Consider the following 25425-nt stretch of genomic DNA (forward strand, 5'->3'; position numbering starts at 1 on the left):
TCCACTTAGGAGAGGCCCTGGTATTAAACCATTACTGATGGCTGCATTCCACTTAGGAGAGGCCGTGGTATTAAACCATTACTGATGGCTGCATTCCACTTAGGAGAGACCCTGGTATTAAACCATTACTGATGGCTGCATTCCACTTAGGAAAGACCCTGGTATTGTTCATGCTGACTCACTGAAATATCTTACTGGGACAATTGATGGAACTGAGCCATCGTTAAGGTTATCAATTTCAGCTGTGCTTTTCCTACTATGACAGGTCAAAATGTCTGCTGTGAAAAAGGTCTATCACACTAGGCTAAATATAGGCTATCATCTGGGCCTGCACGGCAGCAGAAAAAAGACGCAGAGATGTAAGACACAGTGGGCCTAATTTACTAATACTAGCGCAGTTTGCGCTGCATCTGTTTATGCGAGTTCGGTAATAGCGCACGCTATGCTTCCACATTTTGCGTAGTATTTATCAACCCTGACACCCATCAGGCAATCAGCGTCTTTCTCCGCCCACTATACCGTAAATTGCGCTGTAGCAAAGCGGTACTTGTGCTATGATACGGCTGAGTGCAGACTGTGATATTCCCACTGCTGATGCTATGACTGTTTGAAATGATCCTGATGTCAATATTTGTAACGTAGCGAGGAGTTTAACAACTGCTGGAATGTAATGTGAATGCTGAGTGGGAGATTCAATTTCATCTTTGATTTCTTCCAGTAACTCTAATATTGCACGGCTGCTTGATCTGTAATGCTAAATGATGTTGTGTTTACTGACAAAGTGTGATTCTTGTGTTAACAATATTTTCAGCCTCGCCTATGTCTTCGTCTTGCTCAAATTACTGTTGCCATTTCACCAGCGGCATAAAGGTCTACGAGGAAACTCGATTGCGGCTGGTTTAGACCTGCTTTTAAGAGGCGGAGAATTTCCCCCACAGAATAGAGGCGCACTCTTACTGACAGTCTTTGTATATACCACGGAATATATAATTAGGTGCACTTTGCGCTTATCCTCCTACCTTTTTGGGTGGAACTCCCACTTTCCCCACGACCCTCCCACGAACGCATATTGAAAGTGCAACTTGTCTCTTCTCGCTCTTGTGGCAGACAATTTATTTACAGTTTGTAAATAGCCCGCATCGGTTATGTCCGTCTTTGCGACCAATTAGCGCCTGGAAACAGGCGCAAACGGCTTGATAAATCTAGCCCAGTGTCTCTACGTTATGATGATTTTGGTACATGCACCAAACGTAGATTTGTGCTCTGGAGTTTGGCTGATAAACTCTACCATGAGACCCTGAATATCAGATCATCCAAAATGTCTTTGTGGACGTGAAGCAGTGCCATGTGTTAAAGTCTAATCTGAGTGATAGTGCTACGGAGCCAGGTTTTCAGGCGGCAAAGAGCTGAGAAAGACCTTTCGGAGCCAGCTGTAGACACTGGTAAACAGAGGCACAAGTGGATCAGCTGTTCCACCTTGGTAAAAAGCCCTCTTGTTTGTGGATGTAGAGCTGATGCAATAATTACTAAAATTATCCGTCTCTTCATCCCACACCCCAAACATGACATAGAAAATGTCGTGGAACAGAAACAACAACTAGAGATATTTATAAGCTATCATTTTATTGTCATCGCAGTTTCCCAACAGGCAGTGCTGCGGGTGCTGCACCTCCCTGCGCTCCCACGCCTCTGCCTAAAGATGTGTCACTAAGTTTTGTTTGATCAAAGGTTGACTATTGAGTGCAAGAGGCGTTGTAGGAGCCAAATATGTTGTTTCAAGTGTTCAGATTTTGGGTGTTGTTTTTGTATGTACATTGGGTGTCGCTGTGGTGTTTGGCCCAGAAAGGGCAAATGGTTTTTGACTGCTAACGCTGTGACACCGAATGCTGTGATGCTGGAGTGCATTGGTGCGAAACCTTTGTTCTAAAGTTGTCTTAATTGTTTATGGATTTATTGCTGAAAACATTAAATAATGGACATTTCATGCTGCACGGTTAACCAAATAAACATACTGTTATTCTGCAATGCAACATCGTCAGACGATTCTTGAACGCTACACAGCATGTTAACATCAGTGCGTCAGCCAGGTCACTCCGGGTTAAAAAACGTGTGCAGCTCTTTCATCAGAGCAAATACAAGTATCGGTTTGGGACTCTGTATCAGCAGATATTCAATATTTTAAAGATCGGGAGTCAAAAAAGTGGATCTAGACATCCCTACTAATTAGACTAACAAAAGCCTAACTTAAATGCTAAATATTACGAGCCCCCACTTGGTCATGAACCAGCTCAAAACTCACGACAAGAGAAAAAGAAGGCAGACCCATAGTTTAGACCAAAAGAATTAACCCATAGTTTTGATAATCACATCTGGACTTCCAGAGCCTTTCTGCAGTTCCTCACAACTGGAATCAGTCTCAGTCGTCCCTCCCGTGATGTGTTGTAATTCTTCAGGTACAACTTATCCAGAACCTCCTCTGACATCTGCTGCATGTAGGCCAGAGCTGAGCAGTGGATCACAGAGAGTCTCTTCTTTGATTTGTTATCTGACTTCAGGAACTCTTGGATCTCCTGATGGACTGAGTGGTCGTTCATCTCCGTCAGACAGTGGAAGATGTTGATGCTTCTGTCAGTAGAGATATTGGTCTTCTTCATCTTCTTCAGGTTGTTGATAGCACTCTGGATGATTTCTGGACTGTTGTCTGTCTGACCCAGCAGGCCTCCTAAGAGTCTCTGGTTGGACTCCAGAGAGAGGCCATGAAGGAAGCGGACAAACAGGTCCAGGTGGCCATTTTTACTCCTCAGGGATTTCTTCATGGCTCTTTTCAGGAAGACATCCAGGGATGGGTAATCTTGGATGGGTAAAATGTCATCTTTCTTTACAAAATACTTAGAAATCTTCTTGAGAAAAGTCTTTGGGTTTGAGTCCCTGTGCTTGATGTCTGGTCCCAGGAAGTCTTCTCCTAGGAAGTCCTTCAGTACCTCTGAGTTCCTGTTGGTGTAACAGTGGAACATGTAGACTGCAGCCAGAAACTCCTGAACGCTCAGATGAACGAAGCAGTAGACTGTTTTCTGGAAGATCACACTCTCTCTTTTGAAGATCTCTGAACAAACTCCTGAGTACATCGAGGCCTCTGTGACATCCAGACCACAGCGCTCCAGGTCTTCTTGGTAGAACATGATGTTTCCTTTCTGCAGCTGTTCAAACGCCAGCCTCCCCAGCTTCAGAAGAACTTCCCTGTCAGCCTCGGTCAGCTCCTGTGGACTCGTCTCATGTCCCTCAGCATACTTCTGCTTCTTCCTCTTTGTCTGAACCAGCAGGAAGTGTGAGTACATGTCAGTCAGGGTCTTGGGCAGCTCTCCTCTCTGGTCTGTAGTCAACATGTGGTCCAGAACTGTGGCAGTGATCCAGCAGAAGACTGGGATTAGACACATGATGTGGAGGCTCCTGGATGTTTCCATGTGGGAGATGATTCTGCTGGACAGCTCTTCATCACTGACTCTCTTCCTGAAGTACTCCTCCTTCTGGTCATCAGTGAAGCCTCGTACTTCTGTTACCCTGTCAACACACGCAGGAGGGATCTGATTGGCTGCTGCAGGTCGGGAAGTTATCCAGATGAGAGCCAGGGGAAGCAGCTTCCCCTGGATGAGGTTTGTCAACAGCACGTTGACTGATGACTTCTGTGTGACATCAGAAACAACCTTCCTCTTGTTGAAATCCAGGTAAAGTCTGCTTTCATCCAGGCCGTCAAAGATGAAGAGAACTTTAGAGCCAGCGAGCTGTTCTGCTGTGACCTCCTGTAATGTTGGATGGAAAACACGGAGCAGCTCCAGAAGACTGTACTGCTCATCTCTGATCAAGTTCAGCTCCCTGAAGGAAAGAGGAATCACCAGATCCACATCTTGGTTTTCCAAACCCTCGGCCCAGTCCAGACAGAACTTCTGCACTGAGAAGGTTTTTCCAACGCCAGCGACGCTGATCATCATAACGACTCTGATTTGTTTCTGTTGGTCAGGTAAGGCTTTAAAGATGTTGCTGCACTTGATTGGAGAGTCATGGAGGGTCTTCATCTTGGAAGCTGTCTCGAGCTGCCTCACCTCATGTTGGGTATTAACTTCTTCACTCAGTTCATCTGTGATGTAGAGCGCAGTGAAGATCCTGTTGAGGAGGGATCCACTTCCTGTTTGATCAGCTCCTTCAGTCACACGTTCATATGTCCCCTTCACACTGATCTTCTGTTTATATTTAACAACGTACACTGCAAGGAAATACAAAAGTCTATTTATTAATAGTGTTATTTTCAGTATACCAAACAACAATTACAGCAATAAAAAGGAATGAAAACAGAGGACACAAGAGGAATCCTGTTTTGAGACATGAAGACATCAGCAGACAGATGAACAGTCTTACTTGTTCTGGATCTTTCTCCACACTGGGGACAGCAGGAGTCTCCTGATGAAGCAGACTGGTCCCAGTATGAGGTGATGCACTGTCTGCAGAACCAGTGTCCACAGCTGGTAGAGACTGGATCCTTCAGGACGTCCTGACACAAAGCACAGCAGGACGGCTGATCCTCCTCACAAACATCACTCCTCTCCCTCTTTCTGTCAACACATTTATTTATAAAATAATTTGTTGATTGAAAAAAAAACTCTCATATGTTTTAAAAGTGCTGTTACCATTCTGTTTGAATTCAATCTGTAATGACAATGTTCCTTTTATCTAAACTCTCCTGCTTTCATAAACAGTAATAACTGCTTTTCCTCTCCGACTGTCTTATTAAACATTTAGTGATCTGTCTGTAGTTTGTTTATTAAAACTAACTCAACACTTCCTGCAGCTTCTTCACAGTAACAGTCCTCCCTTAAAGAGAGCTGATTATGCACTTTTCTGTTTCACAGTCCCTTTGAGCAGCTTAGCTTGAGTCAGCTAGGTTTGAACTGAGGTTAGAAGTAGTCTGAATATTGAGGTCCACCAGCAGTCTCAGACACACAGCATGGAACAGAGGAGTCTCAGGTTCAAGTCCAGACTGTTTCCTTCTCTGTACGTCATTCTGTTTTCTGTCTCTTCTACTGTCATCTATCAAATGAAGACATGAATGTAATTCAAATATACAAAACAGAAGTGGACCAAATCTACATTTGATAATTCTGCCATTTTTATTATCTGCCGCTAACTTTTAATCAGTACTGCCCACGGATGTTTGTTCTTAAAGAGTAAATCTTCTAATTATGACTATTACAGGTAGAGAATGGCAATGAAAGGGCCAGAGGAAGAGGAAATGTGACAGAATAAGAGGGCTGATATTACGATGATCCATAATAACACAATGACTCTACTAATTTTAGGGAAAAGCTCATTGATTACCCAGTAATGCCCTGCAGTTCCCTGCTACGCCATGAACTACTACAACTACTATTTCTGGTCATTTTTCCAGTATCTTTATTGTGACTATTATTGCCACTGTTCATCACACCCCCAACTGGCACCATCAGACACCGCCAACCAAGAGCCTGGGTCTGTCCCCGGTTTCTCCCTGAGAGGGAGTTTTTCCTCGACACTGTCGCACTGAATGCTTGCTCTTGGGGGAATTACTGTAATTGTTGGGTCTTTGTATATTATAGTGTGGTCTAGGACTACTTTATCAGTACAGTGTCTTGAGATAACTCTTGCTATGATTTGATGCTATGAATAAAATTGAATTGAATATATGGAGAAAATTCATAGGACTTGTGGTGGCAAATTTTATTTTAACCATTTGTTTAATGATATTAACCATTTGTTTAAAGATTGTTTTAAACCTCCACAAAATCCTGCTCCTTCCTGTAGACTTTTAAAGCATCAGAGAGGGAAACAGCTACAGCCGTCAACTATAGCCTAGAGAGTTATTTAATTTTACTAGCCTGAAGCTCCTCACATTGTTGTCTTTTTGCTTAGATAGAAGTGGAGAAGGCCGATGACTGTTTACGACAGTGAGAACTATGTAGGTTTCTGTCTCCTGAGATAAACTGTTGTTTAGGCTAATGAAAAGAACAGGAGCAGAGGGGAAGGTGATCATCTATGGCCATGCTAAAAGATACATTTAGAGGGGTGGCTTAACAGAGTTTCTTCACTATATGATGTTTGGATGTTTAGACTTTAGGTTAGAAGACCCTTTCAGATGTGCCGTGGTACTTGTGAAACTGTTTTCTCTGCATTTGCAAATGTAAATAAATACTCAAAGACCAAACTTTGGTTTAATTCTCAAACAGTCGTTATTCGTTTTCATTATTATTTATTTTATATTTACTAAACTCTGCTGCTTCGAGGAAAACTTCCACCACATTTTGGCGTTGTCTCAGCAGGACGGATGAGTTAACAGAGAATCAAGAATCAAAAATCACCTGCCTCATACCTCTAAACCTTTAAAAGGTTTTTCAGAGCGAAGAGGGTTAGGACCGCGGAGCGCTCTTGACTGTTTTCCACTCCGTCAAAAACGAACAGGAAGAGATTTCAAGCAGCACGGTAAGATAAAATTGATTAATTACAATTGGATTGCGAATTCAAGGTTTTGAACAAACATTCTAAACAAGCAACCATTGCTAAACGAATTAAGTAATGAATAATTGCCGAAATCATTCTCTTAACTAAAGAGAATAAATTTAACTAATTCTGACTTTTGGGAAGTGAGTAACTTCGTATTTTTTGGGTCATTAGATAGGACAAAGATATAATTGAGGTTATGAGTGACATCCTCTAGCAGACACAGACATATTTTGATTATTTCTTTGATACGGGTGTGACAATAGATTACAGAAGAGACAGGCTGTGGACTGTCAACAAAGTTAGTTTGATAACTAACAAAAGGGTCTGAAGACCAAAACAAGTACAATTGAACAAGAATAGTCTGAGAAACTATTAAAAAGAGAAATAAAAATAGTCTGTGACAATTTAAAGAAGCTCTTGACTATTTATAAGATAGTCTGTGACACTTTGAAGAAGCTACACTTTAAAGAAGCTCTTGACTACTTATAAAAAAATGGTCTGTGACACTTTAAACAAGCTCTTGACTATTTAGAGACGGACTGCAGAAGACATAAAATAGTAAATAGTCTGTTTGCCGAAGAAATAACCTCGCTTTGTGGTGACGATCACATTGAAATATAAAAGAAAAATGGACCGGATTGTTTGCGATGTCTGTTATATTGGTCAGAAAACTTTGGCTTTCCTAAAAATTGATCTCTTAGTCCCTAAAGCTAAGGATGTTAAAACAAGATTTAGAAGAGGAAGAGAGAAAACAAATTAAGACAGAGGATTTAAAGCTACTGAGTACAGGAAAAAAAGAATGTTTTAAAATATAGATAAAATAGTGATTTAGGGAAAGAATGCAAAAACACTGTTTTTGTTTTTGCTATTAGCGACAATTGATAGGTTAGAAAGTTCTGAAAAATAATCTATTCAGTTAAACCATTATAGTATGTTATCTTCTGAAACCTACAAGAAAATGCTGTCGACCGGTGTGGCAGTTCGCTGAGGCGTTGCGTCGCTCGCTGTGGCCGAGCCAGCCCCTTTTTATCGCCTTCCCCTCAGCAAACCCCCGGCCCTACTGTGCCCTCTTTTGCCGTACGGACGAACGCCAGTTGCCCGTCAGCGGGGCGGATGTTTTGACCTATACTAAAAAGGAGTTGTTTTTGACGCTTCCCTGATTAATTTAGTTTATAGAGACACACACGCCCTCCGTCTAAGGAGAGGCCCTCGCCCGGATCAGGGAACCCGAAGGCGAGACAAGAGGTTAGATACCCACTACACCAGACGTCCCCAAAAACACGGGCTCTTATCCCCCTGTGTATGACAAGCACTGCCCGAGGGGATCTTTAAAACCAATGATTTTCTTTAGTACTCACGGTCTCAGCTGTCCTCCCAGGGTCACGGAGGTCCCTTCCTTCTCAAGGACGCCCGCCTTGCCCTTCTTGGTCGCCCGACTGAGAGAGGGGGATGCTCAGAGGCTCTGACCAGGCCGCGGGGATAGGGAAATGCACTCCCACTAGGAGATAACAGGAGGTCTGCGTGTCCAAGTCGCAAGGGAACCCCTCTCCGGCTGGGAGAGGCATCATGAATCTTCCCCAAAACACAGAAAGTGCAAGGGTAGATGGAGAAGGCTTCATGATATCCCGATGCCACGTAAAGCACTCGGTAAAAGAGCCCGAAGGAAGCCCAAAAGGGACCCAAAAGGGACCCAAAAGGGTAAAAGGGACCAAAAGGCACCCAAAAGAGGGGCTCACCCGAAAAGGGGCCGCTACTCGGCAAAAACACTCATATTTATACACAAAAAACATTTTACTCCTCCTAAAATTATCAAAAGGGACGTACTATATGTACTTCCCTATCCTTGTAAGGTAATGTAGGAAACACTTCACAAATTACGTAACAGTAATGAACTTCATGAACTCTACAGCTCGTGTGCTGTGTTTGGCCACACATGTGCCTTCAAGACGCACACACACACACACACACACAGCTGCATGCACCGGTCAAGGCCGCAGCTCCTGCCTGTGCTCGTATCTGTCTAGGTGCTTTCCTACACTTTACTGTTTCTCAAAGAAAACTCTTTCTGTCATAAAATGCAAAACAGATCAGTATGTAAGCAAAAGACAGATTAATATATGAGCAAAAACAGATTAATATATAAGCAAGATATATGTTATTTTTTGGGGGGTTTCAACACACACTCTAAGCAATGATATAGTTTGCTTTTCAAAACACATCTATCTAAGTGATTATATGGTTATCTTGTTAATACTGACAACTATATATGTTGTAAAGCAAGAAATGACATGGATTCTGCTATTTCTTTGTTTTTGAGTTTTCATCTGGCATCGCGGACAACAATGCCTACTACTGAATGTAAAGATAAAGAGGTTCCACTCACATAACTTGATTATTAGAGCTATAAGATTTGACACTGAAGATTATTTGGTTATTCTATTTGGTCAATCGGGGCTGCAGGTCAAACAGTAAGAGAACAATTCTCTGTTCCTCTCTCCTGTACATGGGAAAAACAATTCTTGGTGTATGATTATGTCCACTTATTTTGCTTAGGTAGTGATTTAATGTGCACTTTTAACATTGGTTTAACCTCAACACCTGACGGATTGAGAATTTCTCATAATGATGCAACTGACGTAACCACTTTTGTTAATTACAGTGTGGCTAAAATGACCTCACTGAGGCGGCGTCTGTAATCATTTCTGCCTCTGACTGCATTAAACCTGACAACCAATATCAAATTGTATAGACAAATTGTCTAAACTAAATTAGTTGATGTTGATGTTGAAAACTTTACTGAGGTGAAAATTCCCCTAAAGAAGTTATTTATTGAATTTTGGTTACTGATAAACAAGTTTTGCTGTAAAACCTAGAATAATGTCAATGGCTACAATATTAAACAGATGATTATATTATTTTTTAGTCATGAGCTTTGTCATGTCTCAAACAGATGGGATATAGTAGCAATGATAAATAAGGGGTTTAATAAATGGTAGGGAAAGTAGCAGAAATAAATAGTGTTTGTTAAATAATTTTAGTGTTAAAATATTTTTTTCCTCAGATATAGGTAGATTTTTCTAAAGACGTTTGAAACATTTGTTGTGACATCACTGTAGCTCCAGTTTTAAAAGACCTTGAATAACCTAAGTGCTAGAATAGTTAAAAATTGTACGTAAAAAAAAAAATCTGCTCAGGTGAGAACACAAAAAAACTAAATTGACAAAATTGATAGTTCAACTGTAAACAAAAGGATCATCTACCCCCTGATTGACACAGTAGTGTAAGGGGATGCAATAGTAATTGTTTTTGTTTTGTTGATTCTGATCTACTCTAAAGAATTTTGCTCTAAAGATTTTTTTTCTTTATTTATACATAGGTAGGGAGAGGCCCATAAACAAAAACACCTATTTCTTCCACGGCAGTATAAGGGAAATGATAGGTTAGGTTATTGCGTGAGAATTTTCTTCTGCTCTTTTGGCCGTAAGAATCCAGGTGTCAAGCCTGGGGATTCTGTGGTGATAACAACTTCAGGAGGAAGGATTGGCAAATAGACGGTGACAGAAACCATTGAGAGCCTTCCAGTGACACAGGGCAGTGAAAGGTTCCAGGGAGAGTCACCTGGATACACGCATCACTACAAAAGGTTCCAGATGTGGAGAAGAGAACAGGGTTTTTCTACAACCTGCAACAAGTGACGAGCAGATCCTCTGCTGAGTCACCCATGTGCTATCACTGAAGCAACAGGGGAAACTGGAGTTTTTCTCACTGTTTGCAACACATTGAGAGAGGAGAAAAACAAGAAGTTTTCCCAAGGAGGGAAAACCAGAAGCTACATACTGGTATTGTAGCCTGCGGTTTAAAATCTTTTCAGAAGACAGCAGTGATACTGATCTCTTCTCTGACAACCACACACATTAACACATTTCTGACAGTACAGCAGAATACACTACAATTGTAGAGGACACACCACCCCTCTCCACATTTTGAGGACATCTACATTCACTGAACAAATACATCACTCAGCAATTTAAACACACACACACACATGGACAGATAAAAAACTGAAACAGGACCCTCAAGAAGAACATGGGGGGTTTTGCCAAATTTGTAGTGTTTATTCTTCGTTACTGCATTTGATTTTCTATTGCATTTATGGTTTTTGCATTTTTTTTTTGATGAGAGAAAAGTATGATAAATCACGTGTAACCATTCCTCCCAACATTTACATACACCAACACACTAGGAGGACTGGAGGAAAAGGCGAGTGATGCGTTCACTACTTTCCATGTCAAGGAGAAAATGGTGGTTGGAATACAATAACTACTACGAGCTAATATTACTGTAATGATTCAAACTATGTCCACCCTTATGTTCCAATAACAGGCATTAGGATGGTTGGTATACGAATCCTACTAAATTGGGGCTAATTAGGGGTTTTGTACCTTATGTGGTTCCTCATGACCACACAAATCTAACTGATAGATTATTGATGAAAGAAAGTAAATTATTCCTAAACAGCAATATTGTTAATATTAAACCAAGTTAAGTATAAAGACCTAGGCCATTTTTTGTGTGCTTTAGAACTTAAGGAAAGGTTCCTTGTGGATCTTTTATTACATTGAAGTAATTTCACTTTCCACATTGACGACAAACATAAACACCACATTTGACTAAGACTTTTGAAAGATTATCTAATAGATACATTTTCCACTAATGCATGACTTGGTTTAGTTAAGAAATGTATGCGTGATGTAGGTTATAATGATTTTTGTTATGTTTGTTCACTATTTCTTCACTCACAGGAGAAAGAAGCTATTTCCAGTAAAACCAAAAACATAGAATAACCGAATTTTATTTGTGCTCTGACAGTACTTAATGATGTTAGAGACAAGGGGGGGGCAGTTTTATTCTGAGTCTCCTCAACTTTCACTCTGTGAGAGCTTTAATAATTGCACTGAGCGTGTTTCAATTGATTTATATTAAAATAACCAAAAAGAGGGAAGCATTTGAGGACAGTGGATAATTTAATTATCAGATTTATGGAAAATCTGAAACATGTACTATGCATTGAATGACTTCGCTGTATGGGTTTGCAGTACTTGGGGTTTAACCATAGGTTGTCAATGGACTTTGAACGATACATGCGTCTGGGTAAATATGAAATTAGTAAATGTTCACACTTCACACCAGGTTATTTTAATGTTTAAATACATAACACATTCTTTACACAAATTATAAGGCAGTAGTCTGATGTGACATTAACCAGTGACATTCAGGTCCAGGGTTTTTAGCAGATTATGTTTGGTCTTCAGATTTGTTATTTTTTGTCTGCTATGTCGTTACCCTAATAAAGAAAAAAGAGTTCTTCATTCTTATGGTAAATATGATTGAGCCTTCTGACGTATTTCGTCTTTCTGAAAATGATAATAATGTTTGGACACCATCTCTGATACTGTGGGAGATTGATTCATTTTGTTTTATTATTTTACTTTGACGTGAATGCTTTTTTTTTTGTACCTTTCCATTTAACATGTAAGAAATAGACATGAATATCCATAAGGTTGAATCTTAAGAAGTAAAGTTTGGTTATGTGATTAATTCTATAATAAGGGTTGAATCTTTAAAAAAAAAGATTCTGAATAGCAGATTCTACGCGTACGAGAATACTTTGATTAGTTTGTGGAAGTAATTGCACATAAATGAGCATATATTTATGAAAGAACAAAGGGGTTTTTGCTAAGAATCAACTCAAAAAATTACACAGTGGAGCTTTAAGCGGTCATCCGTTCCCTCCCCTTTAAAGGTGAACAACTGAAACAGTGACAGGACGTCATCTCTCATGAAGTCATGGTCACCAAATAAACAAGTGTAAGTCTCAGAGTCACAGACAGTGTTATTTCCACTGAATTTGATAAATGTACTGTTTATCAGACCCCAGATGAGACAATAATGTTAGCCCACCCTGCTGTCCCTCCTACTCTCTGCTGTAGGAAACGTTGCGGTTGTTTTAGCTAAAAAATAAACCTGACGGCAACGTTATTGTTCAGTTTAGTTTAGTAATGAGTCAAAGTGTGATGTGAGAAGCACATTGTTTTTTAGCCCTGTGTGATATCTGTAAAGCTGAATGGACTCACAGTAGTAAAACTGATTTTATTCTGATCCAAAATACTCTTGAGAGAATGGACACCATATCTTTGAATGTAATTAGTAAAAGACATATGACGCTTTTAAGAAACGATTGCAAATAAAGAAAACTGTTGCAAATAAAGAAAACTGTTGCAAATAAAGAAAACTGTTGCAAAAAAAGCTGGTTATGTTCCTGTTGACAACTTCCTGTGAGAGTCAAATAAATGAGTTGGTATCAGTTCTCTTACTTTGTGTCTGAGGGTCCAGGTTCTTTACTGAAGTTATGAGGATAATCTCTGGACCGGTCACTCTTCATAGACTGACAGCCAGATACTACAGACTCTGCTCCGTCCTCCTCTTCCTCCAAATCACTCATCTTCTGATCTGAAGTCAGTCTGAGAGGTAAAACAGCAACACTGACTGGGAGCTCACAACACAAGAATCAAGACAAGTTTCAAAAAGAGTCACACGCAAAAGGGTGTGGACGGCAAAACTGCTGAATTGTCACATTTTCTGCCAGACAGGAAACTAAAGAAGGAACACACACACACACACACACACACACACACAATGAGTGAATGTGTTACATTTACAACTAATTTTATCATTGTGGGGTTATTAGCTCTAGCCAGGTTAGCCATCGTTAGCAATACCGGTTTATAAAAACGCATTAAGCTGTTTTTGTGCACACAAACAGCATTACAACATGTCCACAGAGAGAAGATGGACAAGAGTTGTGTCAGACCCCAGATGAGAGAATAACATTAGCACACCCTGCTGTCCCTCCTACATTGTGCTGCAGGAAACATTGCGGTTGTTTAGCTAAAATATAAGCCCATTCACGGCAACATTATTGTTCATATTTTGGCACAATGTTTAGCAATGATTCATTCTAAGTGAAAATGTGATGTGAGAAGCAAATTGTTTATTGGGAATTATTGGAATTGTTGGGTCTTTGTATATTAAAGCTTGTGGTCTAGACCTATTCTATCTTGAGTTAACTCTTGTTATGATTTGATACTATAAATAAGATTGAATTGAAGTGTTTATTAGCCCTGTGTGATATCTGTAAAGCTGAATGGACTCACAGTAGTCCCGATTCAAATACTCTTGAGAGAAAGGAAACTATATCTTTGAATCTAATTAGTAAAATACATATGATGATTTTAAGAAATTATTGCAAATAAAGCAAACTGTTGCAAAAAAACCTGGTAATGTTCCTGTTGACAACTTCCTGAGAGAGTCATATAAATGAGTTATTATCAGTTCTCTTACTTTGTGTCTGAGGGTCCAGGTTCATTGTTGAAGTCTGGAGGGTGTGACATCAACCGGTCACTCTTCATAGACTGACAGCCAGATACTACAGACTCTGCTCCATCCTCCTCTTCCTCCAAATCACTCATCTTCTGATCTGAAGTCAGTCTGAGAGGTAAAACAGCAACACTGACTGTGAGCTCACAACACAAGAATCAAGACACACACACACACACACACACACACACACACACGCATTTTGTCTTTAAGCTTTTTGAGTTATTTATTTATTTATTACCTGCTCTAGCTTTTCCAGCATTTGAGACAATGATATGGTAAGATAATAACAGTCCAAAATTATGTGAAAAAGAGATGCAAAACTACCACAAAGTGACACATTTGCCAAAAGACAGGGTGCTCCGCTACTGCAACCCCCTTTTTTTTTTTTTTTTTTTTTCCTCTTTTCCTTTTTTATCCATCATGAAATTTCTTTCCTCTCCAGTCCACAGGGAGAAAACAGACTCAGAGACTTTGACAGTAAAATAATAAATGTTGGATTACCACTCACCCTGCCTCAGCCTTCAGTTTCCTCCTCCTGCTCTCTTCTGGTCTCACTAAATGGAGTCTAACTCAACTCTTCTTGTTTTCATGTACCTTGATCTGCTCCTCCCATTCTCCAGTTACAGGAAACCAAGTGAGTTTATCTAAGAGTGTGTGTGTGTGTGTATGTGTGTGTGTGTGTGTGTGTGTGTGTGTGTGTGTCAGCGTGTGAGCATGTGCATGTGTGAGCGTGTGCATGTGTGAGCATGTGTGCTGTGTGTAGGGGTGGGCGATATACCGTATATCGTCTACATTAAACAATGTGCAAATTGACACATGACTTTTTAATTACTTCGGGAAAAAAACACTTCAAAACACGCATTAAAATTCACCTCGCCGTTATATACGCTGTCTGCGTGAAGTTTTGAAAAGTGTAAACACACTTGCAACCTCTTTACCGGGATTGCTGTGACTCACTGTGACTTTAACAAAGTCAACATTGTTTCGCTCCTCCAGCACCACTGCTCTGTGTGTGCGTGTGAGTCGGCAGTCCGAGCGCTCTCTTTCAAGATGCAGAAACGTCAGATATGCTCACGCTAATGCGCTCTGGGGTACCGAAATTTGGCACCGTTAGATTTAAAGTGAATCCGTCCTCGGTAGTACTGACGTTATTTTTTATTTTTAATGTGTTCTGCAGAGAAGGGAGACTGGCGTTGGTCACGGTTTGGAGTGAAAGTGTGGAAACAGGACAGATTAACATGGCGGATATCGTTCATATACATATTTTTTTTTTTTTAACGACCTAGTTAAGGCGGCATGCCTGTCTTGCTCAGGCGGCTGCCTAAGCTGCAAAGTGCTGTGGGAAAGCCTGGGCACAAGTTTGGCTCACCTGCTAACCATAGTCAACAAACTGCAGCGCAATCACCCGGAGGGGATACATATTGTAGAAGGGGACTTTAACAAGGCGTCCTTAAAGTCTGTACTCCCCAACTTTTTCCAGCATGTAGAGCTTGCTACTAGAGGGAAGAACACACTAGACCATGTATACTCTAACATCAAGAAAGCATACAGAACTGCTCCTCTCCCTCACCTGGGCCAGTCAGATCACATCCAACTACTCCTGATCCCAGCATACATCCCGGTCAGAAGGACTATACAGCCAAGTAGAAGGACTATCCAAACCTGCTCTGACACTGCCCTATCCCATCTCCAGGACTGCTTCCAATAAGGCCATGGTTGGGTGCAATATGTTACCGAACAGAGACCTTTGTTTATTATTATGATTTCATCTTGCTTGAATCCTGCAGAATTTACATTACAGTGGAGGTGTACTGCTGAATGTGTACTCAGAGTTCAATGTTCCTACACTAGTTCAATTAGTATTTTGTATGTCCATGGTTTCCCGCAGCACTTCGCAGCTAAGGCGGCCGCCTAAGCCGCACACGTCCTGCCGCCTAAACTACGTCCTCAAAAAAAAAAAAAAAAATGTATATGAGCGATATCCGCGTGTTCCTCTGTCCTGTTTGAATGGCTGTAATGCAAAGAAGATTACAAGTCGCATCAACAAAGTCTGTAGGAAACAAGTTAACGGCAAGTTGTCAAGATACCACCAATCATAATTCACATTTAAAGGGATAAATCACCATTTCACAACGTGGTCATTGTTTGTTGGAGTTTGTCAACAAATGTGCGGGCAGCTGGGGCATGAGAAGGGGTGAGTGGACTTACTGGAGCATTGGCATATGGCAGGCAGAGAGCATTTATATATGTATCTCTGTCCTGTTCTTCACATCAGTGAGGCTTTTTTCTCTTGTTTCAACGAAGTGAATACATGACGAAGTGACTGGAACTATCCATCACCTCTCGCGCGTGGATCCTCAACGTCCCGGCTGTTGCCCGGTCTCTGAGACACAGCCGTTGCCTGTTTTGTTTTTTATCATTACACACTATAACGGTTAGTTAACATAGTTAAACACTGCACACAGGGAAATTACGTGTCCTGTTTTTATTTCACGTATACTATCTGCTTTGAGTGAGTTTGTTTGTTTATTTAGGATCCTCATTAGCTCTTGCATTGCAGGTGCTATTCTTCCTGAGGTCCTTACAACTTACTTGAAAATGTGGCAATGCAATAATAATAAATACACATAACATCATAAACAATAAAAAATTATAAAACAAAAACTAAACATACACTATCATTTCATGACAAAAATAACAAAAATACACACACATAAGACAAGGACAGACACAGACAGCTCCACCAGGGCAGTCATTGGGCATTCCTTACTTTTAGGTTGAACACATTTTTAAGACCGGTATATCCACATATTATCGTACTATAACATGTCTTTCATCCTCTCTGGACATATCTCACAATTGAGTAACATACGTATATTGTTAAACCTCAACCTATGTTGTTTATTTGTCTACTCAACTTCTTTAAACAATAGATATGTTTTAACTAAACTTTTAAATCTCCTTTTACTGTTTACTGTTATTTGTTCAGGTAACACATTCCATTCTTGCATTGCTCTATACATGACCATGAGTTTAACAGTATTAGTCTTTGCTTTTGGTAAAGTAAAGTTAGGGCCATAAACATTAATTAAATAGATTTTATCTGAGAAAAAAAAATCCTTGAACAATTATAAATCTACCTGCTGGATCTTTAGTTATTTTGTCAACCTGTATGGGAATGGATTTATGAATTAGAATCATTACCCCTCTTGCATTTGAAGTATAGCAACTAGAGAACACCCGACCCTGCCATCTCCTCTGTATTCTAACTGTATATCCTGCCTTCATATGAGTTTCCTGTAGGAAGACCACTTTTGCTTGTAAGTGTTTAATTCTGTCCATTACTTATTTAACTTATTTAATGTTACCCATTTTTTACCTTTCCAGTCTCAGACATCCCCTTTCATAGGTGTTAAGTTATGACCAAACATTTTTTCTGTAGCATATTCATTGAGCCTTGAGAAGCATAAACATAATATAAAAAGGAAAACAAACACATCACACATACATTTAACCTGAACTTGAATCACATAAAACTCCTCTCCATCCGCTGTGTATTACCCCCTCCCCCCCAGCCGTTCACTCCCCACATGCAGCTGTATGGTCCACACCATAGACTGTATATTATTAGTGGACAGCACATCCGGTTCGGCAAAGTGCTACAAATGCGGAAGTGCCTTAAACCTGCATTCTATCTGAATTCCAGCAGGGGGCGACACGTGCGGTTGCAAAAGGAGGTCGGTTTCTGTAGAAGTCTATGAGAAAGTGACCCACTTCTCACTTGATTTATTACCTCAGTTCACATTTTCTTGAAGAGTTTATGGTCTCAATCGCTAGTTTTAAGTCTTTTGCAACACAGAACGATGTTCATTTTTTGAATTATGGTCTCGTTGATTTTAAAATCGGCGATAAAGCAGAGGGTGTTTTAGGGCGTGGCTATGATGTGATTGACAGTTCGCGGTCTGTCAATCATGACAGAGGTTTAGCAAAGCTTATCCATGGCACGTAAACTTCATTTTGGAGTTTGACCAGCTTTCTTCGTAGTGACTGTATTTCGTCGCCTAATAATGTCTTGTTCAGCATTCGGTTGGACAACAAGACATTCAAAGGAGTCGGCAGTTCAGTTTAGGTATGCACAACGGTCTCGCTGGTGATCTATTTTTAACCATATGTAGTGTTATTGCTAATCGATGCGCATGCCTAACCCGCAAGCTAACATTAATGTTAGCTTAAATTCAAAGCCTGATATAGCTAACGTTGTGGTGCAAATTCATATAAACCCTATATTCGCACGGGATTAGAATAATTTTGGGACCGCGTGTGATTTAGAAATTACCCCCTCACATCTGAGTTTTGTGTGGCGCATTCGCACAGGACAAGCAGAGACTGCTTTTACTTGAATATGCTGAAATATATGTTCCTGCCCGAAAATTCTAAAAACATTATTTAAGACTGTTAATGTACCTAACAAGCATGCTGTTGCAGGAGTTTTTAAACACTGTTGTTGATGCTGTTACACTGATGTCTTTCTTCCACTTACTGTCTACTAATCTATTTATAGACCTTCTGTCAGCACATTAGTCTGTTTTAAGATGAGTCATATACATGGTACAATCTATATTTACAAGTGCTGTTTATTACCAAAATGTACACATCATTAAAAAAGTGTTGCGTACAATACACATTGTCTAAGATAAATTTGACATGTAGGAGTATGTTTACTTAATACTGCATGTCCTCAACTGAAGCATAGATTCATGTAAGAGCTCATCCATCCATCCATCCATCCATCTTCGTCCGCTTATCCGGTGTCGGGTCGCGGGGGGAGCAGCTCCAGCAGGGGGCCCCAAACTTCCCTTTCCCGAGCAACATTAACCAGCTCCGACTGGGGGATCCCGAGGCGTTCCCAGGCCAGGTTGGAGATATAATCCCTCCACCTAGTCCTGGGTCTTCCCCGAGGCCTCCTCCCAGGTGGGACGTGCCTGGAACACCTCCTCGGGGAGCGCCCCAGGGGCATCCTTACCAGATGCCCGAACCAACTCAACTGGGCTCCTTTCTGGACGAAAAGGAGGCGCGTCACTCCGAGCTCCTGCGGATGACTGAGCTTCTCACCCTATTCTCTAAGGGAGACGCCAGCCACCCTCCTGAGGAAACTTTCCATTTTCGCCGCTTGTACCCTGGATCTTTCTTTTTCGGTCATGACCCAGCCTTCATGACCATAGGTGAGGGTAGGAACGAAAACTGACCGGTAGATCGAGAGCTTTGCCTTCTGGCTCAGCTCTCTTTTCGTCACAACGGTGCAATAGATGGAATGTAATACCGCACCTCGCTGCGGTTGATCTCCGACCAATCTCCCGCTCCATTGTCCCCTCACTTCGCAACAAAACCCCAAGGTACTTGAACTCCTTCACTTGGGGTAAGGACTCATTCCCTACCTGGAGAAGGCATTCCACCGGTTTCCTGCTGAGAACCATGGCCTCCGATTTAGAGGTGCTGATCCTCATCCCAACCGCTTCACACTTGGCTGCGAACCGACCAGTGAGGCGAAGGTGCGCGGCGTGCCGGGCGATGATGCCATCAGGACCACATCATCTGGCAAAAGCAGCGGTGAGATCCCCAGCCCACCGAACTCGCAACCTCCCCGAATTCGCCTCGATATCCTGTCCATAAATATTACAAACAGGATTGGTGACAAAGCGCGCCCTGGCGGGAGGCCAACCCTCACCTGAAACGAGTCCGACTTACTGCGAGAACCCGGACACAGCTCTCACTTTGGTCGTATAGAGATTGGATGGCCCTGAGTAGAGACCCCTCACCCCATACTTCCCGCAGCACCTCCCACAGTATCTCCCGGGGGACGCGGTCATACGCCTTCTCCAAATCCACAAAACACATGTAGACCGGTTGGGCATACTCCCAGGCCCCCTCCAGGATCCTTGCGAGAGTGAAGAGCTGGTCCGTTGTTCCACGACCAGGACGGAATCCGCATTGTTCCTCCTCAACCTGAGGTTCGACTATCGGCCGAACCCTCCTTTCCAGCACCATCATATATTAATATAATTCATTGTGATCTACCATGCCTTAACTACATGTTTGTCTTTTACCACAATCAACCTCTGCGTCATATACCGGGTCATTCCTCCACTCTGCATCAGATCATAGTCCAGATGACCACAGTTAGTCTTGCTCATAACAAACCTTGCTATCTGCTGAGTCATTTGGGTATTTCCCTGTCCTTATCCTTTCTCTTGTGCCTCAGCTGCCATTGGAACCTGACTCCTGCTACCGCTTCACTCCTGCCATCCACCGGACCTGACAACCATCACTGGACCCCACCACTAGCCGGCCTACTGTCTTCCTCTAACGGAATCGCTCCTTCCCAGAAACCACCGGACCCATTCTCCATCCTGGAAACTTGGACGTGCTTTTCCCCCTCAGAAACCTGGACTCGATACTTGAGAACTTTAAATAAAACCTGTTAATTCACACTCCTGGCTCTACGTTCTGTCTGCATTTGGGTTCTGTTCACCATTCAAACCTAACAGTTAGCACTTTAGAAATATGGATTAGGCATATAATTTACATATTTTATGTATAGGATTAAACTGTTAGAATTAGATACTGACATTGCATCTCCTTGTATGGTTTTTAGTTTTCATACTTTAAAAATGTCAATGCAGTAAATATAAGGTACATTGATTTAATAATTACATTGAATAAGTTGTTTATTTGTTCTTTGCAATTTGTGATCATACTTTTGTTATAATGAATTTACAATAACCCTACACAGATTAAACAGCACCTAGTGCATTTTCAATTACCTACTAAACACTTGACTATGTATTTCAAAATTAAATATATTCCTATAAATTAATCTAAAAGGATTTTGGTGAAGTGTTTTAATGGTGATTAAAATTGACAAGTACATAAAGACACAAAACTACATTTTGCTGATCCTTCTTTGTCAACATTCAAGCATGGTAACATTTAAGAAATTATTTATGTTGATTAAAGCCAAAATAGACACTTTTAATCAATTAAAAGTAGCCACCCTTTGCTTTTTTTGATAACTCTGCAAACCCTTGGTGTTCTCTCAATGAGCTTCATGAGGTAGTCACCTGAAATGGTTTTCACTTCACAGGTGTGCTTTGTCAGGGTTAATTAGTGGAAGATTTTCTCTAATTAATAAAAAAAGCAAAGGGTGGCTACTTTGAAGAATCTAAAATATAAGACATGTTTTCAGTTATTTCACACTTTTTTGTTAAGTACATAATTCCATATGTGTTCATACATAGTTTTGATGCCTTCAGTGAGAATCTAAAATGTAAATAGTCATAAAAAAAAAGGAAACGCATTGAATGAGAAAGTGTGTCCAAACTTTTGGCCTGTACTGTAAATCACTGCTTTGGGTCAAGGTAAAGGCAAACTTCACTGTCACAAGTTAAGTCTGCATAATAAAAAGAGGTAGTTGAATCACTAGTGCCACATTGTTAATTACAGTAGAAATGGTTGACATTACAAACCACAATATACAAATGTAGCTTAACACATAAAGCTTAAAGCACTTGTGCAGCACTGTTCAGTCAAGTCCAAATGCCTGTGTAAAGAAATAAAAGCTGCTTTTACAATTACAGTGAGCATAGTGTGATAGTCTGTTGGTTGTCTGTAATGCACACTGGAAAAAGGTTCACAAACCTGCGAGCCTTGTCGATCTTCCCCGGATTGGCAACAGCCCTCTATCTGCATCTCTGGGTGATGCCAGAGAAGATGAACTTCATGCCGGGATACTGCAGGTGGAGGTGCTGCAGGTCCTCCTTCATTCCTGTGACGAGGTTGACGCCCTAGACATCTCCTAGGTCATTCCCACCACAGTGAACAAGGAGGACATCCAGGGCTGCTCTTCTTTGTAGGGACTGGAAAAAAAGGAAGAAGGCTCCTACACCGCAGACCACCCCAGCCGAACCAATAGATGTAGGCAAGGCAAGGCAGCTTTATTTATATAGCACATTTCAGCAACAATTCAAAGTGCTTTACATAAAACATGAAAGAGCAGTTAAAACACAATTAAAAACAATTTAAAAGACAAGAATACATTTTACAGTGCAGTAAAAGAATTTAAAGAACTGAGAGATAAAATACGTGAATAAAGCGCAGTTAACACATTTAAACATTACCCATGATTGACAAAAACTTTATAGTATACTATTTCTTTTTTGATCGTCACCACAAAGCTTAGTTCTTTTTTCTGCAAACCTTGCAAAACCCGGTACAGCCCTGCAGACAAAAATATTTTAATAGTAAAGAACTTGTTCTTAAACTATTTTATTTCTTCTGCAGTCTATCTCTAAATAGTCTAGAGCCTCATTCAAATGTCATAGACTATTTTTGTAAGAGGTCCAGAGCCGCTTTAAAATGTCATAGAGTATTTTTTACAAATAGTCCAGAGCCGTTTTAAAGTGTCATAGAATATCCTACATAGTCCAGAGCCGTTTTAAAAGTGTCATAGAATATAGTCCAGAGCCGTTTTAAAGTGTCATAGAGTGTTTTTACAAATAGTCCAGAGCCGTTTTAAAGTGTCATAGAGTATTTTTATTTCTTTTAGGCCTTCTGCCTAAAGTAGTTAGTTAGTTACTTACATCGCAAACAATCCGGTCCACATTTCTGACTCATCTCAACCACAATGGGTCCAGACGGTTCACAGGGCTTGGGTGATTCATTACCCATGATTGACAAAAAGTTTATAGTATACTATTTCTTTTTCGATGTGGTCGTCACCACAAAGTTTAGTTCTTTTGTCGGCAAACCTTGCAAAACCCGGTACAGCCCTGCAGACAAAAATATTTTAATTGTCAAGTACTTCTTTAAGTTCTTAAACTATTTTATTTCTTCTGCAGTCTGTCTCTAAATATCCCAGAGCCTCTTTTCAGTATTTTTTACAAATAGTCCAGAGCCATTTTAAAGTGTCATAGAATATCCTACATAGTCCAGAGCCGTTTTAAAGTGTCATAGAGTATTTTTACAAATAGTCCAGAGCCGTTTTAAAGTGTCATAGAATATCCTACATAGTCCAGAGCCGTTTTAAAGTGTCATAGAATATAGTCCAGAGCCGTTTTAAAGTGTCATAGAGTGTTTTTACAAATAGTCCAGAGCCGTTTTTAAAGTGTCATAGAGTATTTTTATTTCTTTTTAGGCCTTCTGCCTAAAGTAGTTAGTTAGTTACTTACATCGCAAACAATCCGGTCCACATTTCTGACTCATCTCAACCACAATGGGTCCAGACGGTTCACAGGGCTTGGGTGATTCATTACCCATGATTGACAAAAAGTTTATAGTATACTATTTCTTTTTCGATGTGGTCGTCACCACAAAGTTTAGTTCTTTTGTCGGCAAACCTTGCAAAACCCGGTACAGCCCTGCAGACAAAAATATTTTAATTGTCAAGTACTTCTTTAAGTTCTTAAACTATTTTATTTCTTCTGCAGTCTGTCTCTAAATATCCCAGAGCCTCTTTTCAGTATTTTTTACAAATAGTCCAGAGCCATTTTAAAGTGTCATAGAATATCCTACATAGTCCAGAGCCGTTTTAAAGTGTCATAGAGTATTTTTACAAATAGTCCAGAGCCATTTTAAAGTGTCATAGAATATAGTCCAGAGCCGTTTTAAAGTGTCATAGAGTATTTTTAGGCCTTCTGCCTAAATTAGTTAGTTACTTTGACTAACTTTTCACCAGCCCAACGTCTGTCTTTTCCGTCAATCTATTGATCTGTCAGCATCTGAGAAATAATTAGAAATATGTCCGTGTCTGGAAGAGGATAAAAATTATAAGAATTTAAAGAAAGAGCAGTTAAAACAGTTAAACATATAAAAGCAGATAAAATAGGTTATTTAAAGAAAGGCAACATCAAAAAGATAGGTCTTCAGCCTTGATTTAAAAGAACTAAGAGTTGCAGCGGACCTGCAATTTTTTGGGAGTTTGTTCCAGATATGTGGAGCATAAAAACTGAACGCTGCCTCCCCCTGTTTAGTTCTGACTCTGGGAACAACAAGTAGACCTGTCCCAGATGACCTGAGAGGTCTGGGTGGGTGTCTTGTGTAGTATCAGAACAGATATGTATTTTGCCGCTAAACCATTGCGTGATTTATAAAACAATTATAAACCAGCAAAAGTATTTTGAAATCAATTCTTTGAGGCACTGGAAGCCAGTGTAGAGACTTCAGAACTGGAGTGATGTGATCCACTTTCCTGGTTTTAGTGAGGACTCGAGCAGCAGCATTCTGAATCAGCTGCAGCTGTCTGATTGATTTTTTAGGGAGACCTGTAAAGACACCGTTACAATAGTCAAGTCTACTGAAGATAAAAGCATGGACACATTTTTCCAAATCCTGCTGAGACATAAGTCCTTTAACCCTTGATATATTTTTAAGGTGATAATAGGCTGATTTTATAATTGTCTTAATGTGGCTTTTAAAATTCAGGTCTGAGTCCATGACTACACCAAGATTTCTGGCTTTGTCTGTTGTTTTTAACATTGTCGTTTGAAGCGGAGCGCTGACTTTTAATCATTCCTCTTTAGCTCCAAAAACAACAACCTCAGTTTTTTCTTCATTTAATTTAAGAAAGTTCTGGCACATCCAGTCGTTAATTTGTTCTATGCACATATTCAGTTGTTGTATTGGACTATAGTCCCCTGGCGATAAGGTTATGTAAATTTGTGTGTCATCCGCATAACTATGGTAACTTATTTTGTTGTTTTCCATAATCTGAGCCAGTGGAAGCATGTTGATGTTGAACAGAAGAGGCCCCAGAACGGAGCCTTGGGGAACTCCGCACGTCATATTTGTATGCTCAGATGTATAATTACCTACAGACACAAAGTAGTCCCTATTCTTTAAATAGGATTCAAACCACTTTAGTACTGAGCTAGAAAGACCAACCCAGTTTTCCAATCGGTCAAGTAATATGTCATGGTCGACTGTATCAAATGCAGCACTGAGATCAAGTAATACTAAGACTTTAGTTTTGCCACTATCTGTGTTTAAGTGGATGTCATTAAAGACTTTAACAAGAGCCGTCTCAGTGCTGTGGTGTGGTCGAAAACCTGACTGAAAGGCATCAAAACTGTTGTTTAGTGATAAGAAAAGGTTGAGTTGTTGAAAAAACGCTTTTTCTATACTTTTACTTAAAAATGGGAAGTTTGATATCGGCCTATAGTTGCTCATTAGTGACGTGTCTAGATTGTTCTTTTTTAGGAGTGGCTTGATGACTGCAGTTTTTAGGGCCTGTGGAAAAATACCTGAGAGCAGAGATGTGTTTACAATTTGTAGAAGATCAGAAGCCAAACAATTCGAAACATTTTTGAATACAGCCGTTGGTAGAATATCAAGGCAACAGGAGGAGGTTTTCAGATGTTGTATAATGTCTTCCAGGTTTTTATGGTTGATCGTATGAAATTGTGTCAT

At 40.4% G+C, this 25425-nt stretch overlaps 1 protein-coding gene across 4 annotated transcripts in view; it reads right to left on the bottom strand.

Moving 5' to 3' along the window:
- The window catches only part of LOC120552614 (protein NLRC3-like), a 46514-nt gene extending 31989 nt beyond the window's left edge, over window positions 1-14525 (bottom strand). For 3 of the 4 annotated variants that reach the window (XM_039790793.1, XM_039790794.1, XM_039790792.1), the window contains exons 1-5: window positions 14474-14525; window positions 13927-14073; window positions 12900-13046; window positions 4411-4604; window positions 2368-4258 (exon numbers count right to left, since the gene is read on the bottom strand). In XM_039790793.1, the coding sequence (XP_039646727.1) occupies window positions 2368-4258; window positions 4411-4604; window positions 12900-13046; window positions 13927-14054 (2360 nt within the window). In that variant the 5' untranslated portion in view covers window positions 14055-14073; window positions 14474-14525. The remainder of the gene's footprint in view (window positions 1-2367; window positions 4259-4410; window positions 4605-12899; window positions 13047-13926; window positions 14074-14473) is intronic. The other variant, XR_005638046.1, reaches the window with a different exon arrangement.
- Window positions 14526-25425: the final 10900 nt, after the last annotated feature.

Source organism: Perca fluviatilis, chromosome 22, assembly GCF_010015445.1.
Source record: "Perca fluviatilis chromosome 22, GENO_Pfluv_1.0, whole genome shotgun sequence".
In the NCBI taxonomy this organism is placed as follows: domain Eukaryota; kingdom Metazoa; phylum Chordata; class Actinopteri; order Perciformes; family Percidae; genus Perca; species Perca fluviatilis.